Source organism: Elephas maximus, chromosome 24, assembly GCF_024166365.1.
Source record: "Elephas maximus indicus isolate mEleMax1 chromosome 24, mEleMax1 primary haplotype, whole genome shotgun sequence".
Lineage (NCBI taxonomy): Eukaryota > Metazoa > Chordata > Mammalia > Proboscidea > Elephantidae > Elephas > Elephas maximus.
Genome location: NC_064842.1, coordinates 33,723,930 through 33,750,587, shown reverse-complemented (window position 1 = coordinate 33,750,587; position 26,658 = coordinate 33,723,930). Strand labels below are relative to the sequence as shown.

The following is a 26,658-nucleotide window of genomic DNA, read 5'->3' as shown; positions in this document are numbered from 1 at the left end:
TAATTACTATGAAAAAGAAAGCTGAAGAATTACCCATGATAAACAAGAATTCTATCTTTAATAAAATGAAGTATTTTCTCAAAATATTCCAGGTATCTCATGTTAATCACCTGACCCCTGTAAGGAAAAACAAACCAACAATAAAATTAAGACTCTTTTTACAAAGGAATATGTTCAAAACAAGATCTAATTTCAAGTTATTTTTTAAAAAATACAAGAATAAGAGAGCTGATTAGAATAATACAGCGAAAATGTTTGGGGAATCCGCATGTTCACAGTCAATGACCAGAGGAGAAGTAAAGTTCTGTCTGAGCAGGGCTGGGTGTCGGATCTTGCAGCTATCCTGGAGGGAAGGCAGCGAATGGTTGGTTGTCTGTACCATGCAGACTCCAGATATGCCCAAACGGCAAGAAAGACACACAAGTGCTTAAATGAGGTTTAGACTTGTATGCCAATCTCCTTCTATGTATCCCTTTACTTTTTCGACAATGTACCTTTCTCCTCCCCATGGGGGTTTCCTGATATTGTTACCTGCTAATTCTCCTTCTTGCTCTCTAGCTAACTAGCAGTCTTCACTCCCTCTATCTGCTCATAATATTATTTTCCTCACACTTTTTTTTTTTTTTTATCGTGCTTGAAGTGAAAGTTTACAAATAAGTCAGTCTATTTTCCTCACACTTCTATCCTTTTTTTTTTTTTTAATTGTATGCTCTCTGGACACTCTCTCTCCCAGAACTTCATTTACCACCAGCATGCTGACGAGTCACATGCACACCAGACAGCACTCCCTGGGGTCCCACAGGCATCTCAGGCCTCAAGTTCAGAATCATCAAATAGGAAATTTACTGCCCCACACCACACCTCGTCCAGCTCCACCCCCAAACATGCTCACCTACTCAGCTAGCTTTAATTGAAGGCCACTGTGTTTCAGTCAAGAAGCCCTGGTGGCGCACTGGTTAAAGCAATCGACTGCTAACCAAAAGGCTGGCAGTCCGAAACCACCAGCGGCTCCGTGGGAGAAAGATGTGGCAGTCTACTTTTGCAGAGATTTACAGCCTTGGAAACCCTGTGGGGTCACTATGAGTCAGGATCGACTCAACGGCAGTAGGTGGATTTGTGTGTCAGTCAGGAGTCCTAACAGTGCAGTGGTTAGCCCTTGGCTGCTAACTGAAAGGTCAGCAGTTCAAAACCCACCAGCCACTACGTGGGAGAAAGACATTGTAGTCTACTTCCATAAAGATTCCAAAAAACCAACCCACTGCCATCAAGTCGATTCTGACTCATAGTGACCCTATAGGACGGAACAGAACTGCCTCACAGGTTTTCCAAGGAGAGCCTGGTGGATTTGAACTGCCCACCTTTTTGGTTATCAGCCATAGCTCTTAACCATTACGCCTCCAGGGTTTCCTGTAGATTACAGCCTTGAAAACCCTATGGAGCAGTCCTATTCAGTCCTTTAAGGTCACTATGAGTAGGAATTGACTCCAGGGCACACAACAAGAAGAACAAGCAAATGAAGGGATGGGTAAAGAGGTAAACATTGCAACCATTTCCTGACTTGCATATCCTCTTGACAAAACAAAAGCTCCACAGTTAATGGACTTACTTACCCTCTCTAGAATGACCAGATATTGTTATTTACCCAAGCCCTTTGTGCACGTGTTGTGTTTTTTTTGGGGGGTGGGGGAGTGGGGGGGTGGGGGGGGTGTAGTGTCTTTCCCCTACCACAACAGACTTGTCAAAAAACTTCTTTCAGTAACATAGTATTATCAGAAAGAGTTATGGTAAATGTAACTTTCTCCATCTAATTACTTTCCATGATGCTTTAGGACCCTTAAAGACTGATACCTTAGGCAACAACTTGCAGCCTACCCTTCAACTGAGCTCTGCCTCGAAGACATGCACCTTGGGAAGGAGGACAGCCTGCATTTCTTTACGTGGTTGAAAGAGCTACAGGCAGGTCTATGGATTCCCATATCAAAGAGCCACCAAAAGGAGCAGTGGATCACTCACCTTCTCCAAGGCCTGTCTATTTAGAATAAACTCCCATAAGAACAGGAAAGATGCCCAAATGTTCATACCTGATTAAATTGATGTGATTATTAAAACCTCTGCTGAGGCTTCGTGCTGGCATTTGATCTAACCACAGCACAGGCTGGTCTGGATCAGCAATCCTATAAAATAGAGCTTGTTACAGAAAAAGACTTTATGAAACCTGTAGATGTTCAAAAGCATTAAAAAAACAAAATGCATGGAAGTCTGCAAAATTAGGGAGAATGCAACTGCTAAGTCCGTTACATCTAAAAATATAATGCACAAAACCCCAAAACCAAACCCACTGCCGTCAAGTTGATTCTGACTCATAGAGACCCTATAGGACAGAGTGGAACTGCCCCATAGAGTTTCCAAGGAGTGCCTGGTGGATTTGAACTGCCAAACTCTTGGTTAGCAGCCTTAGCACTTAACCGCTAAGCCACCAGGGTTTCCAAAAAATATAATGCACAGACCAGCAAATCCCAAACAGATGTTCCAACTGGACCAACTGAGAAGACTATAAAGGCTTAGTAGCAGAGCACTGTTTTTCTCATGAAAATGAATATCAGAAGCTTCCCTCAAACTGAACCTGGTTAACCAGGCACTCTTCAAAGATAAAGGGACCTGCACACTGAAATTCAAAGAGACTACTTTTTCCAAAATACTTTATTTAGAAATATGCTTAGAAACATATCAATCAATTCCTATTTCATAAACATTAGTTGAGTATATTTGAAAGAATAAAGATGCTAGCGATTTCTGACAAACTTTAGAGAGGAAAATGTAACCTACATGTCTTGGACGAAGTACAGCTAGAATGTTCATTAGATGCAGGGATGGCAAGACTTTGTCTCACATACTTTGGATATGTTAGTAGGAGGGATCAGTCCCTGGAGAAGGACATCATGCTTGGTAAAGGACAGAGTCAGTGAAAAAGACGAAGACCCTCAATGAGATGGACTGACACAGTGGCTCCAACAATGGGCTCAAGCCTAACAATGATTGTGAGGATGGTGTAGGACCAGGCAGTGTTTTGCTCTGTTGTATGCAGGGTTGCTATGAGCCAGAACCAACTCGATGGCACCTAACAATAATACGGTTAGTAAGCAACATAAGCATCAAACCTTTTAACTAGACGAGACTTACATTATTGTACAATAATAAGGCCTCGAGTTTATTTTCACTTAAACGTTACCTTCTCCATTTAACTGCAATGTCAAACATGTCTCTCCATTGCATCAGACGAGTTTTCCCATTCATTCGCACTTTTGAGTTGGTCCAGGTGCGCTGTACAGCCTGCATGACTTCTAATGCTGCCAAGCCCATGGCTGAAAGTCAAGTAGTATGGAGAAAACAGTTAATCGGTACACTCTGAGAAGCACTGACTTTCACCTACTTTACATTTTCCTCTATAAAGAGTCTCGGTGACAAATCAAGATTATTATACGAAGAAAGAATCAGAAGTACTCATAATGTAAGAAGACCTGAGATACTATTCAGCCATAATGATCCTACTGTTCAGATGACACTAGAGACACTCCCAAGGTGGTCTCTCCCAATTCTGCCTCCTACTGAAGCAAGTGGACGTTCGAATTCTTCCTCCCGCCTACAAATCCCATGGATCTGCTGTCTGATATACAGTAACTACCCAAGATCTATATTCTACAGCTACACTATAAAAAAAAGCAACACCAAAAAGACAGGATGGAACGGTATTTCCAGAATTCAGTGTGAAGCATTCATACATTTCTGTTCTGATCAAATGCAGAGTTTGAGTAAGCTCAGTATATAATTTATCAAAAAACAAACAAACAAAAACACAACGCGGTTTGACAATTCTTGCTCTTAGAGCAGAGATATTTCCAATTCCAGAATACCTCTGTGTATTCTCTTGTTTGGCAGGAAACCAGGTGTTTCGTATTGCATCAGTGATCCCAAACGATCCGCTACACAAATCAGCTCTTGTACCTCAAGTTTATAACTCTCAAAATTCTGATGTAACACATCTCTGGAAGAAACATCACATGCACGATAAAGGTTTTTAAAAAGATATTCAGTAATACAATCTCATCTGAAAAACATTCAGTTCCTCCACTGGGAAAGTAATTAAGAAGTCTACAACTACTTTATCTTTACTTCAGAGCTCTGCGCCCACCCACACACAAATTAAAAATGGGAAACACTTATGGAAGTATGAGCACAATTAATACCACATGTTGTTGGGACAATGATAACTAGTGTGCAATCCAGAGGATTACCATTGTCTGCCTTGCAAGCTTCTCCAGAATACACACCTGTGTGGACTGCCTTTTCCAACGAGCAACCCAAACACACCTCCCCATTCACCCAAATTGTATCAAACCAAGCATACTTAGAATGACATGTAAAATTGCTATTGTTTAGCTGCCAACCTACTCGTGATCTTACAACAAAAGCCTGCAATTCTAAGCTATAGGTTGAGTCAGGAGTCCCCCCGACAATCCCCAGCTTCAATGTTCTACTAGGAAGACTTCCAGGACTTAGCACACTGTGGTGCTCGCAGCCATGATTTACTACAGTGAAAGGATACAGCACAATTGGCAAAGGCAAAAGGTGCATGGAGCAAAGTCCAGGGGAAATCTGGCACAAGCTCCCAAGTGTCACCTCCCAGTGGAGTCACACAGCAACAAGTGTGACAATACCTGTGAAATGTTGTCAACCAGAAAGCTCATTAGAGAGTCAGTGGCCACAGGGGTCTAGTGAGGGTAACAAGCACCCAGAGGCAATCTCTTAAATTGCCTTCCCCAATTTTAAGATGAATAGGCATTGATGAAATGTCTTTCCCCCTCTTAACCACTACCTCAGCCAGGGGCTTTCAGTTTTGTGGTGCCTTGGAATGTCATTATGTGCCTTGTCTGGGACCCCCTTGGACTTGTGCCCAGGTGCAAGTGCTTCCCTCTGCTGCACCCCTTCCCCCGCCACGCCTCTGAATGCCCATGGTTTTTACTGGGGGCTGGTCACGGAGGCACCTCTGCCTGAAAGCACCTGAATTACAGATTCACAGAAGGCAGCAGGTATTTAGCACAAACTATATTGTTTGTAGGTGTCTGTGGGTGTCAAAAATGGTTAAACACTGTGCTACTAACCAAAAGGCTGGCAGTTCAAACCCACCCAGTGGTGCCTCGGAAGACAGGCCTGCTAATTTGCTTCTGAAAGGTCACAGCTGTGAAAAACCCTACGGAGCACAGTTCCACTCTGCAAACATAGGGTTGCCATGAGTCGGAATCAACTCGACAGCAGCTAACAACAACAACATACTGTCTGAACAAACAGTTTAAGCATATAAGCCACTTTTATCAGTTTTGGGAATGGTGGACATTCTCCCGAAATCTAAGTTCCCAAATGCAAGCTAAACGCTAATCTTGCAGAGGCCTTTCCAAGGACAGCAGTATAAGCCTGCTATGTTGTCTTCTGCACATAGGTATTTGTCTGAACAGGGGTGGCAGAGGACGTATGTATCTGCTTTGAGAGCTCTAGTTTCTTTTTATTTTTGATTATGTGATAATTGGTACATACAAAAATCATATAAACCCATCACCCAATTTAAGAACTAGAATAATTACGTAGTTCCATCTACTTGTATGCTACTTCCCTATTCCATTCCCCTGCATCACAGGCAGAGGAAGCTTGAGTTTTGTATTCATGATTCCCTTACATTAAAAAAATATATATAGTTACCTATATGTATATCCTTAAAAAATATATTCTATAGTTTTGCTTGTTTATGAGCTTTACAGGGAAAATGTCACCCTGTAGCCTCCCGACTTGTTTTTATTCAACATTATATTTTAAGATCACGACCTGTCAGTTTGTTGTATTCTGGCGGCTTGTGTGTTGCTGTGATGCTGGAAGCTATGCCACTAGTATATCAAATACCAGAAGGATCACCTATCGTGGAGGGTTTGAGTAGGGTTTCCAGACTAAGACAGACTAGGAAAAAAGGCCTCATGATCTACTTTCAAAAGTTAGCAAATGAAAACTTTATGGGTCACAACAGGACATTACTTGACTATCTTGCTTTGGATACATCATCCGGAGGGATCAATCACTAGAGGAGGATATCATGTTTGGTGAAGTAGAGGACGAGTGAGGGCGAGGGCGACCCTTGGTGAGATGGATTGGATTAGCCAAAGCAATGGATGACACAGGATGACATGCTTTGTTCTGTTGTACCTAAGGTTGACATGAGCTCTATCTATTTATCTGTGTTTTAAGATTAATCCACACTGTTGGATGGTTCATTTGTTTATACTGCTATGTACTATTCAATGGAGTGACTATGTCACATTTATCCATTCTTTTGTTGATGGACCTTTGGGTTCATTTCCAGTTTTTGGTTGTGAACAAATGCAGCTATGAGCAGTCCTATACAGGTCTCCTGGTAGACATATGCACATGTAAAAGCTTCAATACGATTATGTAAGGAACGGAGTTGCAAGATTATACGATATACAAAGGTTCCATTTTACTAGTTGCCATTATTATTATTGTCAGAGTTCTCAGTATTTGCATATCTAGTGAGTATAAAATGATACCTCGTGAGTGAGCTTAATCTGTGAGCTCAAACATCTTTTCATATGTTTCTTGTCATTCATGTTTCCTCTTTTGTGAAATTACCTGTGTATTTCTTTAGCTCACTTGGTTACTTTTTAATTTGTGGAATCATAAATTCTGGATAATAATTCTTAGTCAGTTATACCAAACCCCTTGTCATCAATTTGATTCTGACTCATGGCGACCCTGTAGGACAGAGTGGAAATGCTCCACAGGGTTTCCAAGGAGTGGCTGGTGGATTCAAACTGCTGACTTTTTGGTTAGCAGCTGTAGCTCTTAACCACTACGTCACCAGGGCTCCAGTCAGTTATATATGTTGCAAATATCTTTTCCCAGTTTGGGCTTGTCCTTTTACTCTTTATGGTGTCTTTTGATGAACAGGTAGTTCTTAGTTTCAGTGTAGTCCAATTTATCAATCTATTCAACTAGGGCCGATGATCTATGTATCTTAATTAAGGAAATCCTTCTACATCTCAAAGTCATAAAAGTCTTACATTTTCTTCTAAAATTAAAAAAAAAAATGCCATTCACATTTAAGATTATAATCCACCTGGAACTGGATTTCTACCTGCTCCATCACAAAAAAAAAAAAAAAAAAAAATTTTAATCAATAGGAATAACTAATTATCCCACTCCCACTTATTGATGAATCCCAGTCTGGTCTATAATATGCCTCTAGGATTAATCTGGGCTGTCTACATAAATGCTCCTAGGCTCTCCATTATGCTCCTTTGGTCTACTAGCCTGTCCCTGCACCAGTACTACCCTGTCTTCATTACTATATTAAGTCTTGCTATCTGGCAAAATGAAAACTTTCCCCTCAACAAGCCTAGGCCATCACCTTCTTCAGGAGTATCTTAATTAATCTTGGTCCTTTGTTCTTCCACAAATTTACAGAATTAACCTATCAAATTCCTCAAAAACTATAGGGCTTTTGAATGGCATTTTATTGAATCCATAATTAATTTGCAGAGAACTGAGATATTAATGTAATTGAACTTCCAATCAATGAACATAGTATTTCTCTCTATTTTCTCTTAGCAACTTGCAGTAATGTTTTATAATTATCTCCATATAGGTTTTGTAAATTTTTGTAAGACTTATTCCTGAGTATCTTGTTTGCCTGTTGCTATTATAAATGGCATTTTAAAAATTATATTTTGTTTATTGCTGACATATAGAAATAGAAATGATTCTTATATACTGATTTTATAATCAACCACCTTTCTAAATTCTTCTCACTTCTAATACTTTGTAGAACTTCTGGGTTTTCTTTGTAGATAATCATGTGATTTGCAAACAATGACAGCTTTCTGTCTTCCTTTCTAATTCTTATAATTTTTAGTCTTCTTGTCTCTGCATTGGTTAAGACTTCGAGTACACTGTTGAAAAGAGCAATGATTTTAGGCTTTTTTTGTCTAGCTCCCAATTTTAACACGAATGCTTCTAATATCTCAATAGTTAAAATAATATTTGCAATAGGTTTTTGATAGATATAATGTATCAGGCTAAAGGAAACACCTTTGTTTTTCTAGTTTGCTAAGAATCTTTTTTTTTTTTCTTTTTAAAAGCATGATAATCATTTAATTTTTCTAGTTTTCTACATCTATTGATATGGTTATATGGTTTTTCTCCTTTAATCTGTTAATTACTATAATTATAGATTTTTTAAAACTAGACCACCTTTTCTTTCCTGAGAAAAAACAAATTTAGTATGACATGTTTTTTATACATGAATGGATTTGGTTTACCAATATTTTGTTTAAGATTGTCTCATCCATGTTCATGAATGTGATGACCTCTAAACTTCCTTTTATTTGCAATCCCTGTCTGGTTTTGATATCGAGGTTACACTGGCCCCACATATGTTAGAGCTTCTCCTTGCATCTTCTATATCTTCTAACATGTCTTTCATGTTTTCTAATTCCTTGACTCTCTGTGCCATACTCTGCATAATCCTACTGCTCTATCTTCCAGTTCTGCAATATTCTCTCAGCTATGTCTACTCTTCTGTTTAGCTTATACATTGAATTCTTTATTTTAATGAATGCATTTTGTATTTCTAATTATTCTTTTTAATACCCAGGTATTTTTGATAGTCTCTTGTTCCTGGCTCATTCCTTGTGATTTCTTCTTTAATTTCTGTAAACATTTCATTTAGAGTCTATATTCAACAATTCTAACATCTGAATCCCTTGAGGGACTAAATCTGTTGTCTGTTGTTTCTCTCATATGGGTTTGGTGATCTTGGTTTCTGAATTTTCATACTAATGATCTTAATCTGTAGGAATACATGGGGCCCAAATTGGCAATGCTTTCCTGACAGGAAACATGTATTGGCTTCTGTTGTGATCCTGGGAGTGCTTCCACTATGGGGCCACTTTAGCCCCTTTGAAGTTCAGCAAACTCATTATTGCAGTAGTTGTTATATGCACTGACCCTCAGACAATGCCTGCCTTTTAAATGTGTTTACCATTCATCACTCTAGATTGAAACCCCCTTTTTCTTTCTTTTTAGAGGTTGAGGGACTTAATATTTTATCAATTTCCCTAATTTTTAATGCATTGCTAGACTTACAGGAATTAATAGAGCTAATGGTTTTATAGTAGGGCAGCCCTTTAGAATATATATTTTGCCATATTACAGAAGTAGTAGTCCAATAGTAAAGTCTCAAGCTGCTAAAATGTTCAATAACTTGTTTAAAGCATGGTAAAAGAAAAATGCATATCAAAGACTACCAAGTGGTATGCGTACACTCCAAGTGTTAAAGTTGCCCAACGTTAGCAAATTAGGAAGGTCAGGCTAGAAGGAAAGTTGATATTTAAAGGTAAGTTTCAAGATAACTTTATAAACTAAAAGAAATATTTTCCGACATACCAACTCCAAAAAGAAATTCATCAGAAACATGGGCAGAAAGCAATTTAGTGATCATGAAACAGCATGATGAACTTATAACTCAGTCTTGAAAAAGAAAAAGGTTCATATTCATTTAAAGTACTTACTTTATGTGAGGTTGCAACCCTGGCTGTTCTTCATAGTCTTCTATGAGGAAGGGCAGATTTTTAGCCCAGTGGTCCTTAAAGCTTCCAGGTAGATCCACGTCGATGTTATATTCCGTTAGGGAGGTATCAAGGTGTGCGTGAAGGTATCGAGAATACTCTGCAGGCAGAAAATGAGATCTGACACGCCCAAATACTGCTAAAGAAATATTTTCTGTAGCTAGCTGCCACACAAATACTTTGTAACAAACGATTATCTAATTATAGAAAATTTAAAAGGGGATTCTAAAGGTTAGTTAAAAAAACCAAACTGTAACTAGCCACTGGTTTGAGTTACCAGGGTGAAAAAAAAAAAACAGTCAATCTGGGTTTACTTTCACTTAAGTTTAACCACCTTACCATACACTGGAGCCTTGGTGGTGCAGTGGTTAAGAGCTATGGCTGCTAATGAAAAGGTCAGTAGTTTGAATCTACCAGCTATGAGTTAGAATTAACTCAATGGCAATGGATTTGGTTTTTACCATGTACTAAACCCAGTGCCATCGACTCATAGCGACCCTATAGGACAGAGTAGAACTGCCCCCAGAGAGTATCCAAAGAGTGCCTGGTGCATTCGAACTGCCGACCCTTGGGCTAGCAGCCGTAGCACTTAACCACTACGCCACTAGGGTTTCCTACCATGTACTACATACACCAAAGATCTCATTGTTTCAGTTCCAGAGCCTGAGAATCCAAGTTCAGTATCAGACAGAGCCTGGTCCTCTGTCAAAAAGACAGGCCGACTGATAGGTATACTATTTCACTGACTGGCTGAGTGACTGCTGCTTATCTCTGTACAAGCAGTGTAGAAAACCCAAGATATGGGCTGTCCCCTCCTTCAGTCTGTAGTTTACAAGTCCAAGCTATACTAAACCAGGGAAAAATGGGAACTGTAACTTAGAGGAAAGAGATGCACTGTCCAACAGGTAGCGATTAGCCACGTGGCGACTGAGTACTTGAACTGTGGCTAGTGGGACTGAGACACTAAATTTTTCATTTTATTTAATTTTAATTAATTTAGACTTAAAAATTAACACTCAATTCAATTATTAGAAAACTTCAGTATGTTTGAAGCAACTTGCATCTATGAATCTACTTTTTGAACTGAATTATATGAAACCTAAATTCAGACCAAGTATTTCCAGTGAAAATTTAGCATCCAGATGATGTGCTGCTAAGTGTAAAATACACATCAGATTTTGAAGACTTAGTACAAAAAAATGTAAAATACCTCATTAATAGTATTTTTATACTAATCACATGTTGAACCAATATTTTGGATATACAGGATTATAGTTTATTGTTACAGTTAATTTAACTTTTTTAATGTGGCTATTAGAAATGTTAAATTACACACATGGCTCGCATTATTTTTATGATATAGAGGAATGATGATAACAAAGGAAAGAGAAGCAATACAAGTAAAGATTTGGGCTTTAAAACAAAAACAAAAATATCATTATGTATGGTAGAGGAAACATGAGTAACGCTATGATATAGTTTTTTTTTTTATTGTGCTTTAAGTGAAAGTTTACAAATCAAGCCAGTCTCTCATACAAAAATTTATATACACCTTGCTACCCAGTGCCGTCGAGACACCTTGCTATATACTCCTAATTGCTCTCGCCCTAATGAGACAGTCCGCTCCTTGCCTCCACTCTCTCTTTTTGTGTCCATTCTGCCAGCTTTTGACCCCTTCTACCCTCTCATCTCCCCTCCAGATAGGAGATGCCAACATAGTCTCAAGTGTCTACTTAATTCAAGGAGCTCAATCTTCACCAGTATCTTTTTCTAGCCCATTGTCCAGTCCAATCCCTGTCTGAAGAGTTGCCTTTGGGAATGGTTCCTGTCTTGGGCTAACAGAAGGCCTGGGGGCCATGACCACTGGGGTCCTTCTAGTCTCAGTCAGACCATTAAGTCTGGTCTTTTTATGAGAATTTGGGGTCTGCATCCCACGGCTCTCCTGCTCCCTCAGGGGTTCTCTGTTGTGTTCCCTGTCATGGCAGTCTGATATAGTTTTTTAGATGTGCTTTCTTCCTTATCCCAATTTATCAAAAACATACGAGAATTTTGATATGAGAAAATAACAGATCAAAGATACTAAGCTCATATTTCAACAGTAAAAACCACATAAAAAGGTTACTCTTCCTGCAATTCCTACATCTTTGGATAAGACTACACATGATGAGACATAAATAACCCAGATGTTTGTCATATTTAGTTCAAAATGTGGTTTTTAACTCAAGTAAAACTTCTTTAAAGATTAGAAAGAAAAAAGTAGGAAGTGGCAGAGGACACATTGGACCTGTCTTCAGAAGACAAGGACTCTATCTAGTCCAGGCATCGCCACTAACCAAGGGGTGCCTGTGGACAAGTTACCTGCCTCTCTGAGATTCAGTTATCTCATATGGAATGTTAAGACAGTCAAGTAATAAGATCTCTGCAGCTTCGCACATTAAAATTCAATGATTCTAAAATTGTCTGACTTACCTCGGAGATATTTCACCTTAAGATACTCTGGGCTAGCCTTCTGACCTGGGAGAGGATCATTTAGCATAACTTTAGTTTGTGCTTTTATCCCTTCATAAAACTGTCCCATTGCAACATGGCTGAGTCCTTTCATATACTGGCACACTTCATTATACGGCTCTAGCTGCAGACACCGCTAGGGCATTGAAGGAGAACACGCTGTATTAGTATCAACACAGTTTAAGAAAACTTTTGAGCACTTTATTCTTTTACTTGGAATTAGAAAAGTTTTCCCTCCAGGTTAAATCAGATCAAATACACAGTCTGCAAACGAGTCTATAAGGTGAGGCAGTGATTTATTATTAGTGTTGTTCAAGTATAAATGCTACTCTTGGTCCCTTCTTTATACATTTCATTAAACCTTGTTGAGGGATCAGTCCCTAGGGAAGGATATCATGCTTGGTAAAGTAGAAGGTCAGTGAAAAAGAGGAAGACCCTCAATGAGATGGACTGACAAAGTGGCTCCAACAGTGGGCTCAGGCATAGCGATTGTGAGAATGGCATAGGACTGGGCAGTGTTTCGTTCTGTTGTACAAAGGGTTGTTATGAGTCAGAACCAACTCGACAGCACCTGACTACAATGACAACAGCAAACCTTATTGAAGAATAACCCAAGAACTCCAATAGCAGTGCCTCTCATTACAGAAGCTCACCTTAAAGTTCTTAAGGGCCTCCTGTAAGCTGCCATGATGATAAAGCATCATCCCCCGGAGCTGGAGGGTCTGCACATGGTTTTGGTTGAGCAACAGTGCCTTCTGAAAGCTCTCAGTGGCTGCTTCAAAATTGCCCAGTTCTCTAGGTATTGAATGATAGTTATGAACTCAGTACAGACATAACAGTAAACATACAGAACAAGTTACCTTTAAGAATTATGGTCCAATATGTGAATAAGGTACCTCGATGTTGGTGTTCCCTTTTTCACTTGACCACTTTATAGCTATATAGCCGTTGACACATCACATTCCACTAATTACTTCTAAATTTACCAGATTATAGACAACCACACAGTTCTTGAAATTTTTTGGAGAAAATTAACTTATTAATTTCCAAAGGCAAATGCTAATTCAAGCCCCTCCCCTCAATTCATGATGGCCTTCAACCCCAGGAACTAAAATTTTAGTTTTTTGATAGAAACATACTTCTTTCCTTTACAAAAAAAAAAAAAGGTATATGCAATAGTTATACAGAGGTTTATTATTCTGAACCAAATTCACGGATTTAAAATATTATTTTTCTTTGACTGAAGCTACTTCATTTAAATACTAATAAATCACTATCCAATTTAAAATTCTGAGAAAAAGAGGTATATCTTTGTACTGTAATCATTTAAGAATGGAAATGGTTGGTGCTAACCAGTCTTCCTTTACATATTAAAATTTTTATGAAGAATTGAAATGTCCTCAAAATGGCCTACAAGTAAATTTTCTAAAAGTAATGTAGCTTTTTAAAATATATAATACCAGCTGACATTTATACAGCATTTTGCTATTTACAAGGTGATTTCAGATCTATTTTCAATTTGTATTTCCCACATCTGTGAGACAGGGAAGATACATATTACCTCTAAAATCCAAAACAAATCCAAAAACACTTTCTCCAAGCTAGTGTAAAGGAGCTCCTCAAACTATCACATTAGATAAGCAATTAAGCTCGTGAAATGAATCCTTCCTGAATAGTACCTAACAGAGTTCTGATGCAAATTTCTATTACACCCTTTCTTTTCTGTTTTATGGCATCTTTAAAGACAAAAAACCTGAAGATCAGAGAATTAAAGATGCACACCTGTTGAATGGTTAAAGCAGGACTAGAACCAAGTCTCTTGACACCTAAACCACAGGCTCCTTCTATTATATCATACCATCTCCTTTTCCAGATTAGGATACAAATACCATTTTATTTTCAAGCCAAAAGTCAGAATAGCTCTACTTGATCAGGGCAATGCATGGAGTCCAGAAGCCAGGTTCCGGTCACAATTTCTCATTCTGACAGAGATAAACTATAACAGAAGCTTTCTCATCCCTTTATTCTAGGACTCTTCAATAGATCATAGCAGATAACCTAAGTTATGCCCTAAAAAAGCAGCAGCATTGAAAGACGTTACCAAAAAATGAAAAGACAAGCTACTGACTGGGAGAATATCTTCGGAAACCATATATCTGACAAGAATCTAACAACCGAAATATATTAAAACTTCAACAATTTAACAACAGAAAAGACAAGTAACCCAATCATAAAATATGCAAAGGACTTGAGTAGACATTTCATCAAAGGGGACATTCAAATGGCCACCAAACACATGAAAAGATGCTTAACGTCATTACCCATCAGAGAGATGCACATCAAAACCACAATGAGAGACCATTTTATTCCCACTAGGGTCACTATGAGTTGGAATCGACTCAATAGCAACGGGTTTAGGATGGCTAAGATAAAAAACAAAACACAAACAAAAAGCAGAAAATAAGTGTTGGTGAGGAGGTGGGGAAATTGGAACATTTATCTATTGTTGGTGAGAAGGCAAAATGGTACAGCCATTATGCAAAACAGTGGCAGTTCCTCAAAAAACTAAAAACAGAACTATCATATGACCCAGCAATTCCACTCCTAGGTATATATCCAAAAGACTTGAAAGCAGAGACTCAAACAGAGACTTGCACACCAGTGTTCACTGCAGCACTATTCAAAATAGGCAAAAGGTGGAAACAACCTAAATGTCCATCAACAGATGAATGAATAAACAAAATGTGGTACATACATACAATGGAATACTACTCAACCAGTAGGATAAATGAAGCTTTGATACACGCTACAATATGGATGGAGCTGTAGACATTATGCTGAGTAAAATAAGTTAATCACAAAAGGTCAAATATTGTATGACCCCACTTACATAAAAAGACAAGAACAGGCAGAAGTATAGAGACCAAAGTGTTTTAGTGGTTACCAGGGGTGGGAAGGAGGGGGAAGGGAAGGTTAGTGCTTATGAAGTACTGAGTTTCAGGGTACGGTGATGGAAAAATCACATTAATTAAGGGTAGGGTTCCACAGCTGATCATCCAAGTGCTGTCAGTAAGTTGTATACCTGCAAAAAGTTGAACTGGCAAAAGCTGTGTGATAGATATGTTTACAACAATGACAAGATAAAAAAAAGACTAGCTGCTGAGACTGTTTATGAACAACCAAACACCTTATGGGATTCGGTTCCTTGGCTTAGAGTCACGGTTTCATGGAACATCCCAGTTAACTGGTCTAATAACATGCTTAGTGCTTCTGTTCTACCTCCCAGTTCATATGGTAGTTTTAGTTTCTGGAGGAACTGCCACACTGTTTTCCAGTGCCTGGAATCTTAAAAGCTTGCAAGGGGCCATCCAAGGCATAACAATTGGTCTCTATTCACCTGAAGCAACAGGGGAAGAAGGAGAGTCTGGAATAGGAGAAAAAAATGGAGTGTGTGGCTAATTGCCTCCATGAACAACTGCCTGGCTACCATTACTGGACATTTTGAACAAGAATTCTGATCAAAAGGGGAAAAATGCAGAACCAAATTTTAAATTATTATAGAATCCAGATTTTCTGGAGCCATGGAGGCTAGATGAACCCCTGAAACTCCTGCCCTCAGATAATCTTTAAATATGAAACCAAAAATATTTCCTGAAGTCTTCTTAAAACCAAACAATAGTTTAACTAGTAAAGAACGTCTGCCTTGAGCATTATGCTCTTTTAAGAATTATCTATGTGGGATCAAAGTGACAACAGCAACTTGAAAGATTAGATAGGAAACTTAGGGGGCAGTGAGCTTATGTCGGTGGGGGAGGAACAACTCAGAAAAGGAGGGTGAGAATGATTGCACAACTCAGAGAATGTAATCAGTGTCACTGAACTGTACATGTAGAAACTGCTGAATCGGTGTATGCTTTGCTGTGTATATTCTCAACAACAACAAAAATAAAATATTAAAAAAAGAGGAAGAAGCTGCAGCAGCAGTAGCACCTACTACCTGAGAGCTTATAAAGCCGCTGTTGATATAATAGCCCTGGAAGGACTAGCATTTTCTAAATCAATACATACAAACTGAAGTTGTTTCAGAGATTATAATATGCATCATATTATAAATATGACATTCTCTGACACATGGTTCTTTCTATCTTCCAGAGAAGATATCTAGTATTTAATGCCTATGCAATTTAGAACGACCATCTCTCCTGGTTAAGAAACACAATTTCTTTTTAAATATCACTATCATTCGTGAGGCTATATTGTCTTTCCATTCCTTACCCATCCTGCCACCCCAACTACTACTACTTGACTTACCTATAGGCCTGCCCCAGACTTTTATACGCATCAATAAAGTCAACTTTCTGCTTCAAAGCCTCTTTGAAGGATTCAATAGCTTCCTGTAAAAAGTATATAGAAAATGATTTAATTAGCATAACTGTTAGAACTGAGTTTTACTTAAATCACTAAAGGACTTAAATATATATATTACATGGTTTCTGACAGATCTTTTTAAATAGGAAGATTTAAAGAAAAGAGGTTGAAAGTTCAATGAAATATGAGTCAGGATTTAATTTCAGCAGTAAATCAATGCACTGCTATGAAAAATAACAAAGCCTTAAGCTTCTTCCTTTCAAAAATGGGAAAACAGCTTCTCACTATCTATTTCATTTCAACTTTGAGTACGAATGGTGTACCCTTCATAGTAATAGCAGTTCCTTATTTAATAAAGGCCCTACAGAGTGAAAATAAGGCTGAGAGCTGTGTGAAATAATTAATTCAAAATGCTCATAACTAGCAGCATTTAAACATGAACCAAGAAAAGAGACAAAAGAGCAAGCCCAAAATGAAATTGTTTATAAAACAAGCAAAAAAGCTCCAGATTGGCTACCTGAAGGATTGACATGATCTCTAGGGAGAAAGAGTAAAAGAAAATAAAATGAAAACCTTAAGTTCGGAATGTTTGGGTACAGCTTCTATTCACATAACACCAGGTCTGAGGCTAATGAAGCGAGAACTGCTACAGGCACTACTCTTTAGGAAGTCATCTTAGGAAATAAATGGTGTACTTGGCTACTACAAAACTATCTATCTGTGAAAACTATTAATAAAATGTACCGTTGTGTTTAACAGCAAACATTCTAGGCTTAAACCATTATTGGATGTACTTTTCATTAAGACTTCATTATTTACTCTAAAGCAAAATTATGAAGACATTTCCCACAGTCCCCAAGGAAAAGACATATTTTACTAAAGTTACTACGACAGAGTATTATGATCTCTAAGAGCTTTAAAATTTCTAGGCAGAGAACTTCATACCTGATCAGATCATCATAGGAGTAAACTACTACAGAGGTTATCCACCTTGCACATGGTAGGCACGCAATAAATATTTAATGACTTGCTGGGAACACAAATAATTTTACAAAAATAGTACAATCATTTTTTAATCAAAAAGTCAGTCATTCTCTTCATCTAGATTTTCTTTGGGGGCAACAGCAGGGCTCAAGAGGCTGGTATTTAAACTCTTCAAAGACAAAAATTGTGAAAACCACCTACTTATGAAGTAAACCTACTGAATATCCATTGTTTGGAAAGATAACGTTCTAAGAAATTTTAAAAACCACTATTGCCATTGGCCTAGTAGCCTTGATTTTTTAGATTTATACAACTATATTTTTAATTCAACAAACATCTATTGAGCGCCCACTATGTGCCAGGGACAGTGTGGGTACAGGGGATATAAGGGTGAGCAAGACATTATCTCTGTCCTCTAGGAACTCACAGTGGTCGAGATAGAAAGCCAATTATGTAACCAGGTTATCATGATACAAATACAGAGCTATAATAGAGATGTGAGCAAAAGTATCTGGGAATAAAGAGAAAGAAACAACTAACTTAGTCTAGGGGTATCAGAAAAGGTTTCACAGAGGAAGTGACAACTGAGTTGGATCTTGAAGAATGAGAAGGAATTTACTAATTAAAGAAAGAGGGCCTTTCAGACAGGGGAAATGGGACTGTGCCATGGCACAGAGCACTCAGGGAATGGTGGGAAATTTGGCATGGCAGAAGTACAGGTGCATGGGTAGGAGTGAGGGGAGACGGCAATGACAGGAGACCAGGTGAGGGTGGTAAGATGGGACCAGACAGTGAAGGCTATACAGTCTGGGCCTTACCCTGCAAGTAATATCAACTACAAGTCTTTAATCAGGCAAGCAACTTCATGAGATTTACTTTTTAAAGATGATTAATTACTATTAGCAGCAACAGAAAAGATAGGCTGGAGGGGAAAGAGAATGGAGACAGAGCCCAATTAGGAGGTTGCTGCAGGAGTCCAGGCAAGAGATAATGAAAGCTCAAATTGAGACAGTGTCTCTGAGGAGAGAAAAGAAGGGTCAGATTCAGGCAGGGCTTGGAACTGGTTCATTCTGGTTCGAACCCCCACTGAGAACTTGCACTTCCACCCCAGATATACTGAATCAAAATCTACATTTTAACAAGATCCCCAGGTGATTCTTATGTATAATAAGTTTGAGAACCACTGCTCTACTAGTGATTCTCAGAACTGGTCCCTAACCAGCAGCATTAGCATAGCCTGGGAACTCATTAGAAGGGCAAATTCTCAGCAGGGGTTTGAACCTGAATGAAGCGGTTCGAAGCCCTGAATTCAGGAGGTATTTTTAAAGGCAAAATAAGATGTAACTTGGTTTGGGTCTGAGGGATGGGGAAGAAGAGAGAACAGAAAGCTTTTAAGCTGAAGAGACTAGGGAGATGGCAAGATTATTAACCTAGAGAGGGAGATACAGGAGAAAGAAGAGCCGCAGGCTAGGAGGGGTGGGAGAGATGATGAGCTCCATCGGGCGTGTTAAGTCTGGAGTGTCTGTGGACATCTCGGTGGAGATGCCCAGTAGGCATCTGCTGCCCACTCCACTTACAGCATACGTGGACGCCACAGTTCTTCAAAGTCTGATTTCTCTTCAGCTTTTTAGAGCCTTTGGTTTCAGGGTTCCTGTCTAATCACACTGCACAGTTCTCTACCTCATTCTGCCAAAGAGGGGACATAGCAGAATCAAGATCTGAAAGCCATTGGGAACAAAGAAACTGTGTTCGAATGAATCAATCTCTAAGCACATGAGCTGCCTCTGCATTCATTTGTGTAGCAAATGCTATCATAACCCCACTCAGTCACCATCTTTCTTACTAGTTGATGGGCAACCATCATTCTGGGACTTTCTGTTACAACGAAGAGAACAATCTCAGATGACTCTCAGAGTGCAGGCAGTTCTAAATAGCTGATAAAAATAGGTACATAGAATGTATAATTTTTGAAATAGCCTTTCAACATCAATAAAACAGATGGAATTCAACAGTTACATTTCTACTTGTTTTGTTTTTCCTAATACAAAATTTCTCATATGAACGGTTATGAAATTTGTAATGTCATATTGCCTAGTATACTTCTAATTTATTGTATCATAAAGTAAATAAGCAATCACCCACTTAATTAATTTTTAAGTTGATGTTGACCTGGAGAGACCACCTTTAGAATACAAAGATAGCTCTAACTCATTGGTCCATTTAATACTTTTTATCTCTACTGTTAGCAAGAGAATTAGAAATATCTAAACTAATTTCATTAAATTAATTAAGCCATGTCACCACTGACTCAGTTTTCCAATCTGTGTACTGGGACACCCTCTGCTCCTTTTCTACTTCATGGGGATGCCGTTGGATGAATGAGACAATACGTAAACACTCTGACCTCCTCAGACAGCAGATCTACAGAAATGCAAAGAAAAAGTTCCCATCTATTATACATGCAGATGCCATGTTTATGATCATGGTGAAAAGGATAAGAACCAAATCATGTGGTAAGACTGGCTGACAGGGGCTTTTAATGCTCACAAAATGAGGCTCTGTTTCTAGGCTCTTATTACAAGTATTTGAAATAAAGCAGGCTGAAGTTTAGTCCTTGTCCAACTTGCAGTTAGTGTTTCTGTCACAGCTCCTTTCTGAAAAACTTCCATTTCCAAATCATTCAAAGAGCCCTGCTCATGCTCCTAAACCTGACTTTATAGTAACAAAGAGTAAAGCCATTTGTTCACATTTGCTTACTTTTAAAATGCTCAGCTGCTAACTAAAAGGTCAGTGGTTGGAACCCACCAGCCGCTCAGTGGAAGAAAAGACATGGTGATCTGCTCCTGTGAAGGTCACAGCCTAGGAAACCTTATGGGGCAACCTACTCTGTTATATAGGTCACTGTAAGTGAGAATCGACTTGATGGCCCACAATAATGACACAATAGTAATAGGTTGGTATTTTTTGTATTTCAAATCTTTTTTCCTCCATGAGATATTCAAGGACTAGACATTAAATATAGTGCTATGATTCTGAATTTTGAATTTCAAGCTGACTGTGAAAGAAGAAGAGAGGAACAGAGGGCAGATATAAAATAAACTAGAAAAGTTCATCTGGCAGCTGCTCAAAGCACATTTTAAGTAACCTGCTCTCATAGCCCACAGCTGCTAGTCTGAACCCTGACACGAGAGAGAGAGATTTTATTAGGACTAACCCCACTTACTTGCTAAAAACGATGTGAGATGTATGAAATAGAGTTTGCAAAGGTTTTTTTGTTTTGGCTCTTAGTTGGATGGGACTTTTTTTTTTCTTAGAGTCTAGAAAATTTAAATTTTCACACTTAAAGTAATCTATAGTAATTAACAGTTGATTCATATTTCTATCTTACAAAGTACTTTTTACATACATTATTTCATTCTCACAATAACTTCAAGAGGCAGAGGACAATCATCTCTGCTTCACAGGTGTGGAAGGAAAAGATGAAAGAGTTTAAATAACTTGTCTAGTACTTCAGTTAATAAGGGTTCAGAGCAAGACCTCAAACCAAGACCTTCCAGTTCTAAATTCAATGTTCTGTCCTTGAAATTCATTTATTCTGCTAATATTTATTGAGCACCTACTATGTGACAGGCACTGTCCTTGAGGATTTACAACATGCAGTTTTTTTTTTTTTTATCGTACTTTAGATGAAGGCTTACAGAACAAACTAGTTTCTCATTAAGCAGTTAGTAAACATATTGTTTTGTGACATTGGTTAATAACCCCATAATGTGTCAACACTCTCCCTTCTCAAACTTGGGTTTCCTATTACCAGCTTTCCTGTCCCCTCCTGCCTTCTCATCCTTGCCCCTGGGCTGGTGTGCCCCTTTAGTCTCGTTTTGTTTTATGGGCCTGTCCAATCTTTGGCTGAAGAGTGAACCTCAGGAATGACTTTATTGCTGTGCTGAAAGGGTGTCTGGTGGGGGCCCTACTCTCAGTGTTTCTCCAGTCTCTTTCAGGCCAGCAAATTTGGTCTTTCTTTCTGAATTGCAATTTTGTTCTACATTTTTTTTCCAGCTCTGTCCGGGACCCTCTATTATGACCCCTGTCACAGCAGTCAGTGGCGGAAGCCAGGCACCATCTAGTTGTACTGGACTCAGTCTGGTGGAAGCCATGGTAGATGTGGTCCATTAGTCCTCTGGACTAATCTTTCCCTTGGAGCTTTAGTTTTCTTCATTCTTCCTTGCTCCTGAAGGGGTGAGACCAGTGGAGTATTCTAAACGGCCACTCACGGGCTTTTAAAATCCCAGACAACATGCAGCATTTTTAAAGGTAAACCCTCTTCCCACCCCCCAAAATATCTATCTCAGTTGCTCAAAATCCTCAGAACCAGCGTCAAATGCAGCCACAGCGCCCTTCCCTGCCATATACCTACTGAAATTCCTCACAGCTTTCAAAGTTTGAGTTAGTACAACTTCTCTGTGGAGGCTTTCACGATCTCCTAATGAGAAATATTTTTCACCACGTTCCCACCAATGAAGGCTGAATGCATTTAGCTGCACGTCACTGTCTTCCATCAGTCAGTGTTGATGTATCCTGTATTAGAGGGCTTACTACATGCTGGCCATTGTGAGGCTCCGAGGAAACAGAGGTAAAAACACAGAGCCCCTGTTCCCCAGCTCTAGCTGTGTGTCTGCGCACCCTTACTTCTGGCAGAACCCTGCTGCACAGTATGTTCTCGACACATTTATTTCGAGAATGTTGAATAAAGTACCAGGGCAAAAGAAAGGGACAGGCTGGAGACTACCCCAAACTTTTAGTCAATTTACAGAACTCCTTTCTTGGTCTCCTCTACTACCTCCTCACACTAGTCAGTCAGCCCTCAGCTTAGAGTAATCTGACCAAGGCAGAAGTGTCTCCCAACCTGTTCCTCTCTTTCATTCTTGCTCCCTGTCAAAGCATGAGATCAAGTTTTATCACCTCTGACATGGAATACAAGTGGCTCCCAATCAGTCTCTGTCTGTCCCCAATCTTCAGCTACCATGTTGTCAGAATCAACGTCTTAAACTGCAGGTTTGGTCTAAACTCTATATTTTTCCAAAATCTCAATTTGACAGCTACCCTAGGCCTACAAATTAAAGTCAAAATCCTTAGCACAGCATTCTGGACTTTTTAAAACCTGCCTTCAACCACCCTCCCGGTCTCATCTTCCTTGAACTCTATGTGCCTCTCCCTGACCTGGCCGTCCTTCCACCCTTCCTGTCCCCCTTCTATGGCAAGAGTGCCTTTCTCCAACTCCACTCTCTCATCCACGCTGCCTTCAGGGTCTAGAGCAGGCTCCATTCGTTCTTTGACACTTTCTCTAAATCCTGTAGTTTAAGTGAATCTTTCTTGTCTACATTTCCAAAGCATTGTGTTCATATTATTTTTTTGAGTATATTTACCATATTATAAACTGCATGTGGAAAAAAACTTTGTAAACTGTACACTTTATAAGTAGGAAGTATTATTTCTCCCTCTTATTAACCTTTTATCCTCTCCTTTTCTGCACTTCCCTCCAAGCACCTAGCAAATAGTAGGAGCTCAGTAAATATGCTGATTCAACTTCTTTCTAAAATTAACCAGTCAGACACTCGAGACATCATTTTTAAAACACGCCAAACCAAATTTCACTAAACTCTTCCCACCCACAAAAGAGTAGAATGACATTTTACACATATAACACAACACTTTCACCTTCAAAAGTCCTCTGTGAAAGAAAGTTAAACCTTTGTATAGCATAGCTATAGGCTGATTTTTGTTCAGTTCTAAGGACTGCTGAAAGTCTTCGTGGGCTGTTGCATAGTCCTACAAAAAGGAGAGTAGGAAAAAATAAAGCAGTAGTCATTAGATATTTGGACATTTCCTACTTTTGATTGGTAGAGAAAAACAATCCTAATTCATTCTGTGTCCTTCCAGGCTTTAAAGGAAACATCTCATAACCATAAACATTAGTTAAGTGCTTACATTGCTTGTTGAAACAGCTGGTTTTCTTAGGAAATTAATGGGTGAAAAAACTAATAAAGGATTAATTTAAGCATTTCATCTCAGCTACAATAAAGAACATTATTTCAAATATTATTAAAATAAAAGTCTGTTAAAGAAAGTTTCCAAATTATTTTCTGGCACTAGAATTTGAATGCACTAAATTTTTTCAAATAATTACACTATTAAATTGAAATGTATTACAGTGAGGTTTTTGTTCTATTTTCTTTTGCAATAGAATTTTTGTCATTAAAATTACTATAAATCACAAAAATAAATGGGGCAACCATAAATACCAGTGTGACAATAAAAGATAACCGTGCTAGGTTCACACAGAGAAGCTACAGTCTGGGAGCCAAATTAGTTTAGATTACAGTTGTTGGGTCATGACACCCAGAGAGATTCACATTGTGCCTCTAAGTTTAATAATTGCATCAATAACTTACACACCTGCTTCCCTAGGATAATATCTATAAGAAAGGTTGAAGTCTGATCCATGAACCAAATTTCTCTTCTTCTCACCTTTTCTTTTTTAACCCCAGTCCAGAATTAGTAAGAAAATGTATTATTTGTACTTAATATCCCACATTTTAATTTTAGCTAAAGAAAATGTTTTTATAACCCTCTTGTATCATAAGCATATTGCTAAATAGCCTCAAACCTAAAATCTATCGAATAGCAGCTTTGTCAGGCAGAAGGAAAAGTAAAATCTTTACCATCATGAAAGGAAATGCTCAAGACCACAACAACTCACTTCTGATATGAAGTATAGGGTCCCCCGGTGCCTGTAGAGCCGTGCTGAGGGTTGGAGCTGGATAGCTTTAGTGAGGTCACTCACTGCTTCATTGATTCGACCCAGAGGGGACAGAATCTATGAATCCAAAACATGCAATTAGGGGAGAAAACGTCCAATAACCAACCCTAACGCTGCCAATGTTTTTAACTTTTCAATTCTACTTCACCACACTCCACTCACAAAATTACTTTCAGCACACTTGAATTCTAGAACCCATGAACTGAGGTTCAAAGAAAACGAATTAAGGTGCCACTAATCTTAGTCCAGTCAAGGATATTCATAAACTATGACTGTAGTGATTACCCTTGTCATTATTTCACATTCTGAGTTATAACAGATGTTGCTTTTCTTGAAATGTGGAATTTTTTCCATTGACCTACAATTTATTTTTCCAAAGTCTATAAAACCAAAAATTGGGATTCGTGTATATATATATATATATATATACACACACACATACATACATATATACACACACACACATATATATAAAAACATTAAGGTGTTAAAATTAATCTGAAAGAGAACTTTGAGCCATTAAAACATACAAAATGTTGCACATAAAGTTCTTCTTGGTCTTTAGCTATATCCTTTCTGGTAATAAGTACTGAATGGCAATTTCTAAGTTTCCAGGTGTTTTATAAGCTTTTTGTGTTAATAACTCTTAACTAATCAGTCACAATCACTAAGGTAAGGAGAAAAAATATCTGCAAGACTGGAAAATCAATTTATATCCAGCTATCAGCTGTGTTCAGTCAGTATGATAATACAGAAGACAGTTCAGAATGAATACGTAAACTAAAAGGACGTGAGGAAATCCTAAATGGGTATCAATATTCATGCAATCAAGCCCAAGCACTGTATCCTAAACAAAAGTCCTTAAATTAGGGTTTATTTCGCTCTTATAGATCATTTGTATCAAGTTTTATTAACCGGTTTCCTACTCTACAGGAGCTTAAAATCAGCAAAAGAGAGAGAGGATCCAGGAAGGCACGTTGCCAGCGGCAAGAACGGTAGCTCAGAAAGAGGAAAGAAATGGAATGACTATAAAATAGGATGCCTGAGAATTCAAAAAGCGTTGCAGTCTGGAGTCATATTTTAGGAGGAAAAATGTACTTATCTAGTTTATTAACTCCTAGATACAGAAATTGTCACAATCCAGCACAATAACTGAGATGCATAATAATAACATGAGTAATTAAAAAAAGTTAAATTCTGTCTATTAAATACAGACTATTTCAGAAAGCATGAAAGTGAAAGATTTCTCATAAAATAATTCCTAGTATATGTAAGTGGAATGTTATACTTTACCTGGGAAAGTTGCTGTGTAGTGATATTACTTATCAGCAATATCAGAAACGGGAAATATTACTATACATTTTTAACATACTTCAGATTTACTTTTCTAGTTACCAATATCATTTTTGGATATACACAACTAGCTTATACAATATGCACATTTCAAAAACCTTCTAAATAAGTCTTATTTCTAGGTATGCTTAATTAAACTCATGCTTTATCATAACATTTCAAAATGACATTTGGGTAAGGAGGAAAAAAGCATCAGAACTCCCTACCTAGAGAATATGTCTGTCAAATTAACCACCAAATACTCACACAAAAACCAAAAAGACTCTCTTACACAGTAATTAACAAATTACAGTCACTTAACCTTTAGTAGTTACAATCCAAAATAGAAAAAAGAATTGTATCACTGAGAATGGATTTTATTCAAAAAGTCAAATCCCCAACAAGACCTAAAATTCACCTTATGAAACTTAACTATAATTGAAGACACGATAATTTTGAGGGGAAAAAAAAAATGACAAAAACAGCTTTAAAATGACTACACATGTAGCGCTTCCTTTATTTGCCGTTTTCTCCCCCTAAAGAGAAAAATCATTTTTTCATCAGTCCAACTATGAATCATGCCACATCAGGTGATTAAAAGTTAAGTTTTACTCAGACAATGCATTAACATAAATCCTAAAGCATTTAACATGATTACTACGTGGGTGGGACATGGAGAGCGGACTATTATTTTATGAAAATGGTAAAACGAACACATTTCCATTTGCACACACTCTTTTCTCTGTTCTGAACATCTTTCTCCACCTTGTGTCCCCAAGACATGGGCTTTCATCCAGCTCAAGTGTCACCGTCTCAGTCACTTTCCTCAAACATTCCCATCGCTCCCTCTGCTTCACCAGCCCTTGTTAGGCAGTGCCTCCTCTGTCCCTTAACAACCACCTCTTCTGAGTTTCTCTTCTAGCAAATATGACATGATATTTTCACCACATTCACCTCTCTGTC

The 26,658-nt window shown here is 38.3% G+C and overlaps 1 protein-coding gene across 9 annotated transcripts in view; it reads right to left on the bottom strand.

Moving 5' to 3' along the window:
* The window catches only part of TTC13 (tetratricopeptide repeat domain 13), a 92,416-nt gene that overhangs the window by 20,680 nt on the left and 45,078 nt on the right, over window positions 1–26,658 (bottom strand). For all 9 annotated transcript variants that reach the window (XM_049868638.1, XM_049868645.1, XM_049868637.1 and 6 more), the window contains 10 exons: window positions 24,304–24,420; window positions 23,262–23,372; window positions 16,506–16,588; window positions 12,848–12,989; window positions 12,156–12,330; window positions 9,630–9,786; window positions 3,912–4,042; window positions 3,230–3,362; window positions 2,082–2,174; window positions 34–117 (listed from right to left, as the gene is read on the bottom strand). In XM_049868638.1, the coding sequence (XP_049724595.1) occupies window positions 34–117; window positions 2,082–2,174; window positions 3,230–3,362; window positions 3,912–4,042; window positions 9,630–9,786; window positions 12,156–12,330; window positions 12,848–12,989; window positions 16,506–16,588; window positions 23,262–23,372; window positions 24,304–24,420 (1,226 nt within the window). The remainder of the gene's footprint in view (window positions 1–33; window positions 118–2,081; window positions 2,175–3,229; window positions 3,363–3,911; window positions 4,043–9,629; window positions 9,787–12,155; window positions 12,331–12,847; window positions 12,990–16,505; window positions 16,589–23,261; window positions 23,373–24,303; window positions 24,421–26,658) is intronic.